Below are 11,302 nucleotides of genomic sequence, written 5' to 3'. Positions count from 1 at the left end.
AACCACTGCTCTCAAGGTTTGTCCTCTGCAGTACCACTTCATGTGGTCCACCTTTTGGAAGTACCACCAGTAGTAACTTCTGGATTGGGAGACCAGATGTGATGTGCCAAACATCTGTTAGGGGCTCAGGATGGACAGGAGAACCTTTTCAAGTGCAGGAAAGCATGCTTTAGAGCTCTGCCCATTCTGGTCAATGGGGCTTACTCCCAGGTAAGTGTGACAGGTACGGCTGCAGTCCTCTGCATGTGCTTGCATGGGGTGATTAAAACTGAATGCACCACCTATAGGCGCTTACTCAGGGTCAGTCCCACTCTGTTCAACGGGGCTTCCTTTCAAGCAAGCGTGTATAGGCTTGAACCCCCCATTCAAACATGGGAACTGGTGCTAAAGAGACGCGTGGAGGCGTCTCCAGGGAAACGACATAGAAGCAGGACGGTCGCGGGACGTCAACGGCCACCTAACGGCCGCGTTCCCTCCATTTTTCAAATGCCACCCCAACGACTTCTAACGCTACCCCCCCTCGGAGGCGGGGCTTGTCGTCATGACTGCACGCGAAAGAAAGCGCGCGCTGCAGCCAGGCAGGCAGGCCGCGCATTGGCTGACGCCTTCGAACTCCGGCGCAGGGGCGTGACGCTCGCCTGTTTCCAACAGCCAAGCGCCGGGCGGCGTGAATGAAAACGTGATCGGCTCTTTGGAGAACCTCTCCCTCATAGGGCGAAAGAGGGAAAGGATTGGCTTGCGGAGCTGTCATTCAAGAGGAGGGGGCGTAGACGTGTGACGTCAAGGGTGACTCGAGGAGCTGTTTGGCTGCTGCGAAGGGGGCGTGGCCGTTCCCGCGCGAGGACGTGGGCGGGCCGCTCGGCGTTTCCTTTGTGTGTGGGCACCAGTCGCCGGCCGCGAGCGCGCCTGAGGAGGAGTAGGAGTCGCCATTTTGTGCGTGTGCGCTTCCTCTTCCCCACCCCCTTTCCCGCCGGTTGACGCCAGGCCCCGCCGCGCCTCCGGACGGACACCAGCCCCGGTCTCCGCCCGGCCACAGGTGCCCCCTGTCGGCGGCAGCCGCGAGGAGGAGGCGAGGAGGGGTTTGGCCGCCGCGGCTCCGGCATGGAGAACTCCCAGCTGTGCAAGCTGTTCATCGGCGGCCTGAACGTGCAGACGACGGAGGCCGGGCTGCGGGAGCACTTCGCGGCCTACGGGACGCTGACCGACTGTGTGGTCGTCCTCAACCCGCAGACCAAGCGCTCGCGCTGCTTCGGCTTCGTGACTTACTCGGCGGTGGAGGAGGCCGACGCCGCCATGGCCGCCTCGCCGCACGCCGTTGACGGCAACGCGGTGGAGCTGAAGCGCGCCGTCTCCCGCGAGGACTCGGCCCGGCCCGGCGCGCACGCCAAGGTGAAGAAGCTGTTCGTGGGCGGCCTGAAGGGGGACCTGGGAGAGAACGACCTGGTGGAGCACTTCAGCCAGTTCGGGCCCGTGGAGAAGGCTGAGATCATCTCCAGCAAGCAGAGCGGCAAGAAGCGCGGCTTCGGCTTCGTCTACTTCCAGAGCCACGACGCCGCCGACAAGGCCGCCGTGGTGAAGTTCCACCCCATCCAGGGCCACCGCGTGGAGGTCAAGAAGGCCGTGCCCAAGGAAGACATCCAGGCGGGAGGCGGCGGCTCCGGCCGGTCCAGCTGGGGCGGCCGGGGACGGGGCAGGGGCGGCGGCAACCGGGACCACAACGGACTCTCCAAAGGAGGCGGCGGCGGCGGGGGCTATAACAGTTATGGAGGCTACGGAGGAGGAGGCGGCGGCGGAGGCGGCTACGGATCGTACGGAGGAGGCTACGGAGGAGGCGGCGGAGGCGATTACGGCAACGGCTACGGGGGCTTCGGCAGCTACAGCCAGCACCCGTCCTCCTACGGCCCCATGAAGAGCGGAGGCGGAGGAGGCGGCAACTGGGGGCCTCGCAGTAACAGTGGACCATACAGAGGCGGCTATGGCGGGGGAGGTTACGGCGGCGGCTCCTTCTAAGCAGGAACTGCCCCGTGGTGGCGATGGGGATGCCAGTCTCGTCTGCATGGAGTAGGCCCTTCTTTTGTACCGGGCCAGGTTCAAAATAGCCCCCCCTACTCTTCGCCTCAGGGCATCTCCACATAAAAAGGCTCCAACGATGCGGAGCAGCTCTGGGGTAGCTCTGCTGCCTGGGCCACCTCATTCTTTCCGAAGGTGGACTGGGCCTCTCACACAACACTTTGTGTTAGTCATTGATGGACTCTATTTTTTTATTGCTTGGACATTGGTCGTTTTTATACTAGGAACAAGATATTGTTTTAATTTCGGTTTATTTGGGGCTGGGAGAAAAGTCATGTCGATTTTACATGAAAGTCGTGTAAAAACTTGGGAGGGAAAGGGGAATTAACTTTGTAAGGACTTGGAATACTGACATGTTTTCTTTTCTACAAAATCTACTCTGATCCCATGGCTGTAAGGGGGGGAGGGAATCGTTTTTACATTTTTATTTTTTAAATAAATCATTGTGTTCATTGACCTTTACATGTCTTTTTTTTCTAGGATTCATTCCTTACAGTTCAAACTTTTTTGAGTCTGAAACAAATTAATTCTGCTCAATTTCTATATGTGTTTAGAATAAAATTCTTTATTTCTAGTAAAGATATCAACTTTTTTGCTGCTCTGCTATACTCAATTTATTACTAAAGAGTCATAGACCAATTTTCAAAATGCCCATTGGTGGATGAAGTTAGTTAAAATACTTTATTACGCATCTACCAATTTGTAATTGGGCAGTTTGCATTGCTGATATGGTTGGTCTGTTTTTTTGTATATGGAGTTTTCCATCAGCATATGTAGTTCTAACCTATTTAAAGCATGTGCTTTTTCATATAAGTGTTCAGAATTTCAGATTGCTCAGTTCACATTGTGTTATTTATTGGCTTGCCTGTAAACGATCCATTATAGAGGAGGTGCTTTGTCTCCAATTAAATACTTTGTTTGCATAGTATTCCTTGGAAATGACTTCACTGTTTAAATTGTTCTTAATTGAGAAGTCAAGAATTCTTTATAGAGTGCCATCTGCTGGCAAAAGAGTAGTTTGCTCTAAGTTTTACTCCTACTTCTGACAAAATTGGCTTTCAAATTGATAATAGGCATCTAGATGGCAAAAATCAAAATCTACATGCCCACAAAATTCCTGGATGTTGGTGTAATTGATAAACACTTGAAATGCCCAGAAGTAAACTTCTTGATTGAAAACTTAATTTGCCCAGCCTTTAAAATTTAATGGTAGGTGATTGATCAATGACCCAGTAACTTAGGTGCCAGTTGTAAATCAAAATCTTTGTAGACTGCTTGATGTATTTGTAGCCCTTTCACACAGTAAATTTAAAGTTTGTTGTTCTTTTAAGAATGTTCTAGAGAGAAACTGCCTTCCTGAATAGAAATATAGAATAGTTATGGATATTGCAAATAAAGAATTCAATTCTTCACATGCTTCAGTGAGTATGTATGACATGGCTAAAATGCTGCTGGTTCTTAAATATTCAGACTTTTAGAATAATGACCTCCTTATGAGCTTACTTTCTGCTTTGGTTAAATTGCTGGCTCAAACTGTTTCCCATAAGATTTAGGCCTGCAAGTTAAACATAATATTTGAAAGCTGCCTTGACTTCTCAGGCTCTTAGTAAAAATATACTGCAAGGTTAAGTTGGTTGTTTGCAATTTGTGTTGATGATGGCTAACACAGGCTTGCTATTTACTCCACTGAGCAGTTTCTGACTACTTGTGTAGTCAAATTTGAAAGTACATGCTCTAGAAGCTCATGCAGTCTCCTGTGGAATTGCATGCTGTTAAATGGTTCCACAACAATAAATCTGCTTGATGGTATCATAAAAGCTCAAAAATGAATTGCTGCTTAATCAGAGTTTTAAAAGGAGGCATCCAGTTTATAGTCAGACATGCTTTGAAGCAGCCTTTTGCTTTCCCCAGGTAGAAAGCACCTATAAGAAAAATATGACACTAGCACGTTTCCCCAACTTTTCAAAAATAAGGTGAAACAGCCCTCTATTTACAACCCTCTTGAAACTCTTACGCCCTGCATGCTTGGAAGCAGAATGGAATTTTATCATTTAACCATGTTGAGAAAAATGAGGTCCAGTTTCTTAAACACTGCAGGATATTTGTGCCTCTTTCAGAGGAAGGAAAAATTTCATGTTTAATAGAGAAAGTACTTCAACAGTTTATCTGGCTTTTGTCTGCTTCGTGGATTGTATTGTATTATAGTAGCCCAACATCTGGTTTTTTAGGCTTCTTTAAAGAAAAAAGTATGAAAAGATACTAGTATGTCATGGGTTTAATTTGAAAGGGATGATTCTAAAACTGAAATGTGAAATACAAGAATTTCCAGTGAAAATGTTCAACATTTTTACAAAATGCATGGTGCACAAATGACAATAGATAGCATCTTCTAAGGTCCCATTTACCAGAGGTAAGATAATAGTATTTGGATTTTACCTCATAGCCATGTATACATGTTGAAGAGAATTAAAACGCTACCTGATGCAATAATATGACTTCTGAAGACTGGAGGTATTGGTTTTGAACATTCTGTATTATGAGAGTTGATACCAAAAAGATGGCATGTTACAAAAATTACTGCATATATGGTGCTACTGTCTTAAGACTGGTATGTTCAGATCTTTTCAGCAATATTTTGTGGTGTACCATATTTTAAATTTATACTGAACAGTATGCTTTGTGATTTAAAAAAAATATTTTTCTCACAAAAGTGCATTGGTGCCACTATTCGTTAACTGGGGGGCGGGGATGTGGTATAAATTGCTCATAAACTTAATTTCTATGTCTGAACTTTTAAAACATCTGAGAGGTTTTGCATAACTGAATCCTAAAATTGCTTACTGATGCTTCAGTTAAAGCTGTTTTCAGATCAGTAGTTTGGTTGCTAGCCTGTAACACTTGAATCTTGGAACTATATAACATTTGTAGATGGGATGATATTTATGTGATCTGATTATTTTGCAGTTCACTGTTTGCCTGATCAAAATACTACTTTTCCCTAGTTCAAATTCTTTAAATCAGGGGTGTCCAAACTTTTCGGCAGGAGGGCCGCATCATTTCTCTGACGCTATTTTGGGGGCTGGGGAAAAAAAAATTAATTTGCATTTCAAATTTGAATAAATTTACTTAAATGAAACTTATATGAATGAAAGAAGGTCTTGCAATAGCTCAGGGCTTACAAAGGCCTTGCACAAAGCAAGGCAGGCCTTTCCTTTGCTGCCATTGCTGCATTACAGATGTGAAACAGCAAGCAGTGGAGGGAGCCCTTGTCCCACAGCTCACAAAAGAGGTCAAACAGTCGCCCTCTTACTGAGAGCAGTTGCATGGGGCCAGTGCAGGCTCCAGCATGTCTATGGAGGGCCAGAGGCTCATTGGAGACTGGGGGCTCCCCGCGGGCCAGATTAGAAGTCCCCAAGGGCTGCAAGTGGCCCCCAGGCCGGGGTTTGGGCACCCCTGCTTTAAAGCAAAGGCGGTTTTCTTGGCAGTTACAACAGAAGCTGTGTGCACCAACTATATATATTATAGGTTACTTGTAATCCTAGAGCAAAGGTCATTTAACAGTGTTAAAGGAAGTGTATTACAAAAACTTTACAAGATGGATACAAGCCACAATCTGACTTTTCAACAGTGCATGGTTTGCTTTAGTAACTATATGTTAGCCAAAAGTAGGGTATGTTTTCTTTGTGTTGCATGAAAGAGACTCCCTTGACTTTATTTATGATTATCTGTGTGGTCCTTTCCAAAGTGCTGAAAATCAAGGCTGAGTTATGAATTGTTTCAGAATGAATGAAAGGCTAGTAATTTCTTATCTGCATTTATATTTATGGCTGGACCACAGCTTGTTGGAGTATGCAAACATAATTACAGAATTCAGGCTCCTTATTTAATGCCCTTTGAAGGTATTCTTATTTAAATATATTTTTGTACCTTGGAAAAGATGGAGCTTTTGTGTACTGGATATTTATGTGGTGCTTGACATGAGCACTGTAAGTTGAGCTAATTAGAAATCTGATGAACCATGAATCTAACCTTGTGAAATGGAAACAAATGGAAACAGTTTTAAAACCAGCTGTTCTACCTACCTGAACCATACGTATTTGTCATTAGCTGTAACTTTCAATAATTCAGTCTCCCTGAAACTTCATTAGAAATATTAGTGGTTGTCCCCTTCTTTTGTAGTACAAAGATCTGTGTTGGCAAGATCTCTATGCACTAAGGCAGAATTAAATCTGATGTGAGGTTGTAAAATTGAAATTGTTTATGCTAGTGTTTAACATCTGTGATGCAGATAAGCTCTGGATAGGCTTTTAAAAATACTCATTAATCTTCTGTGTAGATAAGCTGGAACTCTGCAGCTTTGAGTCTTACATGTTGGTAGATTTGAGTTTAAAATTCACATCTATGAATTTGTGAGTTTCACAAGAGTTTCACAGATGTGAGATTCGAATTCACATTCACTCAAATTTCAAATGAGTATGTTCTTGGGTATAACCTGAAGGCTTGTTTGTGTGAGGGGTGGGGTATTGATGGCAGAGGACTCTTGATGTGTTTGCCAATGGAAGAATTATGGAGACAAGTTTTGTGTCACAATGTGGGTTGTTGAGCACCACCTACAAGATGACATAATCCCAAGCAACTTGAGTTATGACTTCTCTGGGGAAAAAGGTATAGATTTTAGTTCAGAAATTGGTATAGAATCATACGATTGGAAGGAACATACCTGGTCGTCTAGTCCAACCCCCTGCCTGTAGCAGGAAATACTCCTAGAGCATCTCCAGCAGGTGAATGTCAAGCCTCTGCTTGAAGAACAGGATCTTAAGACCCAAGTACCTGCAGCTGATCTATACTGGTTGTGAGGCTGAGCTTTTCCTTTTGCTAATATACTAACCTTCAAATTGTTAACAGCTCCTTGTAGAGCATTTCATGTTACATCATTTGCATATTTGTGCTCAATTGATAGGCTGTAATGTGAACAACTTATTTAAACCTGGTGTGATTTACACAACCATGATCATAACTTGTTTTGCGTTTATGAATTGTTTAAAATACTTAATACTATTTAACAAGGTTCATTTAACAAAATATGGAGGGGAGTGGTTCCCTGCCCCAACAAGGTTCATAATTTTAAAGGTGCACAAGGGACAACAGAAAACAGCTGCTGAAGAAAATGTGCTGGAATTAATGGGACAATTGTACTGCAATAAAGGAGCCATCATTTGTAAAGGTGCCTATTTTCCCATTGTGCTCCAAATATTAAGATGAGCAGCATCAGTAAGTAGAACTTACTTACTTTAAGTTAAAATTTATACATCTTAAACTTATAATTTATACATCTATCCTGAATGTTTTTCATAGGTACTATCTGGCCTGTGAGGTGTAACTATACTTCAGGACTCAACATGGGAATTGGGGTCCAGTATAGATAACGTTTACACTGGCTGAGTTGTGAAGATGAATGGGTGTCTCGAGGTAGAAGTTTGTATGAACATACGGCTTTGTGGCTCCAGTTTACCACCTTTGTTGGGCAATTCCTGAAAGTGATCACAGCATACTTGGCATTTTAAATGCTGTTAAAAGCCCAACTATGTGTGTGACTCACAAAAACATTTACTCATTTTTTTTTTTAAGCAATGAGATAAAATTGGGGCACAACTTTTAGTCTGATGTAGGCATGACACCCCTCACTTATGGTCCCAGAAATCTGCTAGGATACTTAATTTTAAACTTTCACAACTTAGATCGCAGCCTTACAAACATCTAAAATTTTAAGATATAGGACCTTTATTGATCTCTAGCAATGCAACAATAGTGCTTGGTTCTGGACATTAATAGCTGGTGTTGGTGCAGCAAGCCTCTGTTTCCATTTTCCACTAGGGGGTGGCAGTACATTTTCAAAATGCAAATATTTCACAGAAATTGGAGGCAAATCAGAGGTGTGGACTGTATTTTTACCTTTTAGACTTGATAGTTCCTTGGTGGAATACACTTGAACTTACCTGTAGAAATGTTTTAAATCTGACTATTCAATGTATGGTTTCTATCCTAGGCAAATTACCTGATACATTGGATTTGGCAGGTAACTTATTCTAGGGTGTGAAAACAGCCCCAATCCAGTTCTCGCTGTGTGAAAATGATATTATGTGTAATTAATGTATGTAGAGAGCCTTCCTTTTCAGATGATTATAGTCATTCTAATTTTAGAACCTATTAGAGCAATCATTTTTAAATCTTCCCCAGTTAAGATCATTGGAGAAGTGAAAGATCAATTGAGAAATCTGAAGCTGATTGAGCAGCAGTTTGTCTTTCTTCCAAATAAAAGTCACTTGTGTTGGGTTGTCCTTCTTGTGGAAAAACTAAGGTTTTTCAGTTCTCAAACGTTTTAAAAATAGCCCTGCCAGTGCATATTTAAGTACTGATACTGTCCATTATCCTTACATTGAGTGCAGTACTTATCGGTGGCACTGTAAACAGGCTGCTGTAAGTTAATGCAGCCCATTAGTTTAAACCTCCAAACTGCATTACTGAGCCTGGTTTGGGTTTCCCCCTTCAGTTGGAGGAAAGAAAAGGCTTTTCTAACTGCCCTCTCAAATCAAATCCCATGCTCAGTTGCATGCAGAAATTGTGAGCTTGAGTAGCTTGCATGCAGATTTTCTCTCAAATATTTAAATGTTCACATGAAATGATCCAGGTTAGAGTAGGGACTCCTCTCTGCTTGTACTTTTTTTTAGGTAGCAGCATGACATTCACCTAAATGCAGCTACATCAATATCCTGAATTTCTCCATTAATTATAATAGAAAATATCTAGGATAGTAATTCTATAAAAATTAATCTCACTTACTCTGGGGTAAAGAAAAGGCATAAGGAAACTAGGCCTGTGTTAGTGTTGGGGTATAGAGGCTGCACTGAGCACAGCAATAACCATTGCTTAGCACTCAGTACCCTCTTCCTACTCTATTACAGTAGCAGCTGCAAATGATTGGACATGACAATCCTTTGAGTTACTGATGAACATGGACTAGGCAGGTAAGATTCAGTCAGTTTATTAGCCAAAAGGAAATAAGTTGGGGGTGGGAACAGGTAGAAAAGCCCAACAATCAGGCTTTTGGAAAATGCTAGCTAGGGAGTCACAAAGCTTGATGAAACTGGATACAAGTAACACCCAATGGAGAGAGTTGGATAGTACTTAAAAGTATACAAACCCTGTATGTGTTGCTATGCTAGTGATCACATTGATAGAATAAAAGCATGGAAAACCAAATTCTCAAAATATGTGTAGCAAGAAATAGTCCCTACTTAGTCCCTAGGAATCTTATGCCTGCACTTACTGGAGATAAGTGGATATTTTCCTCAAAGCAGCATTACGTTCCAACACCATCACTGCTTGAAATTAAACCCTGTCTTTTCAAGGGGTTTTCAGGGAGTTGGTACACCCTGGCCAGTCCACCTCACCTTTTTATATAGATATACAGGACCAATACACATCCAGGCATGTAGCTGTTGGGAGTACAGGTGTGCATCACTTAACAGAGATATATTCTCTGGTCCCTGTTACGTGATTAGGTTGTTAAGTGAACGTTCAACCCAATCTAGTGCTTTTATTGAGTAAACAGACACTCCCTGCCAGACACTCGCTGGCTGCACAGGCTATTGGAGATTGCCTCTTTTTTGCATTAAGAGCCTCTTGTGTAAAGAGACACTCTGCTGCAGGCTATGCAAGGCCTGACTGCCTCATTAAGAGCCTCTTTGTTGTGCTTTGACCACTGTCTATATGTGGTCTGTTGTTAAGTGGACAGTTGTTATATGACACACGCCTGTAGTGTTTCAAACAAAAGAGGTTGTCCTAAAACTTCTAGTTTGCTGAGCCAGCAGAGTATGCTTCTGGGGATGCTTCTTTAGCAGTGCCAAAGAGAAGGAAAAATAGGAGAAAATGAGCATTCATCACATTTAGTTTAGCAATGAAATCTAAGGGTCACACTGTGATATCTGAATGTGCAACTATTGTAAAGCAGTGGAGTGTAAATACCATTTGTGCTTGGAAATACATGTGATTTTCTCCCATGCTTCCCAATTAAAAATTATATGCAGGGATATGTACTTATGGACAGTATATGAGTCTCCTTTCCTGGATTAGGGCAACTGTGTGGACAGCTTTGCCATCTTAAATAGTCAGTAATAAGACATAATGGGTACAGGAGAAGCCCTGAAACAAAACTTGCATATCTGTCAATCCTAAGGATCTCTTCTTGCTATGAAGATTCAAACAACCTATTCCTCTCACTCCCCTTCCCCTTCTAGTCCAAAGTTTGGCAGATGCTTTTTCCAACGGCCACTCCAAGTTTCTGTGGCTTCTGGGGGACTGCAGTCTGTGTCAGGCTGGTTTTTGGAGGTTTTTATCTTTTTCCTTTTACAAAAGTATATACAGTTCTTATGTGTTCCTTGCCCTAAACAGTCCCTAACCTACAGTAGAAACTAATACCTAGCTGGCTCTTTTGCATACAAATAGGTAGGCACTCAACCATCTGAGTTGGTTATTAGTGTATTGATTTGAGTGTTTTCTAGATCATGTTGTGGAAAAGAGGTTTCCATTTAACTGCCTCTATGCCTACAGCTATTGGTGATTATCATATTGGTGCATTGTGATTTCATTAGTCAAAAACAGTTTTCTCAGTGCTGTACTCCATTAAGGGTTGTTCAGTACTGAATTAAATTGTAAAGTATTTGTATTGGTCGTGCACTTGTGTCTTACAGCCTTGGTTCTCCCCCTAGACAATCTGGAGACTTAAATCATTAATGCTAACTTTTTCCCAAGCCTGAACTATTCTCCTCAAGTTTATATCCTCTATTCTTTTTTCAAAAATTCACAATTTTTCTGAAGTGCATTCTTCTGCAACTTTGAAGAAAACTAGCTAAGTTGGGTTTTTACTGACTTGTAATTAGTCTTTGTTCCCATTAGTGACAATAGTGAGTAGAAGAACATTGAGTTGTTATGGGGGAATATTGAGGGAGTGTTGTGCTCAACTAACATGGCTGCCATTTGCTGAGTCCTGTTTTCCAAGTGTAGTTCTCTGGCAGCAGCTTGCAGAACTTTGCAGCTTGCCTCCACAGCTCGCTGGGAAAAGTGACATCTCTCACCCCCCCCCCACACACACACTTTGTCTGTTTTACACTAAGCATAATCTGGGCCATCTGTATAAGTGGTGGTATAGGCTCCAATGGTGTTCTCCAATGGT

The 11,302-nt window shown here is 42.9% G+C and overlaps 1 protein-coding gene across 1 annotated transcript; it reads left to right on the top strand.

Annotated features, from left to right (window-relative positions):
• Positions 1–877: 877 nt before the first annotated feature.
• HNRNPA0 (heterogeneous nuclear ribonucleoprotein A0) lies at positions 878–3,482 on the top strand. The gene has a single exon (XM_066616933.1). The coding sequence runs from the start codon at positions 1,102–1,104 to the stop codon at positions 2,008–2,010; it is 909 nt and encodes a 302-aa protein (XP_066473030.1). The 5' UTR covers positions 878–1,101; the 3' UTR covers positions 2,011–3,482.
• Positions 3,483–11,302: the final 7,820 nt, after the last annotated feature.

This window comes from Tiliqua scincoides, chromosome 2 (genome assembly GCF_035046505.1).
Source record: "Tiliqua scincoides isolate rTilSci1 chromosome 2, rTilSci1.hap2, whole genome shotgun sequence".
NCBI lineage: Eukaryota > Metazoa > Chordata > Lepidosauria > Squamata > Scincidae > Tiliqua > Tiliqua scincoides.
Note: the sequence above shows the minus strand (reverse complement) of the source record. Positions and strands in the feature narration are given on the sequence as shown.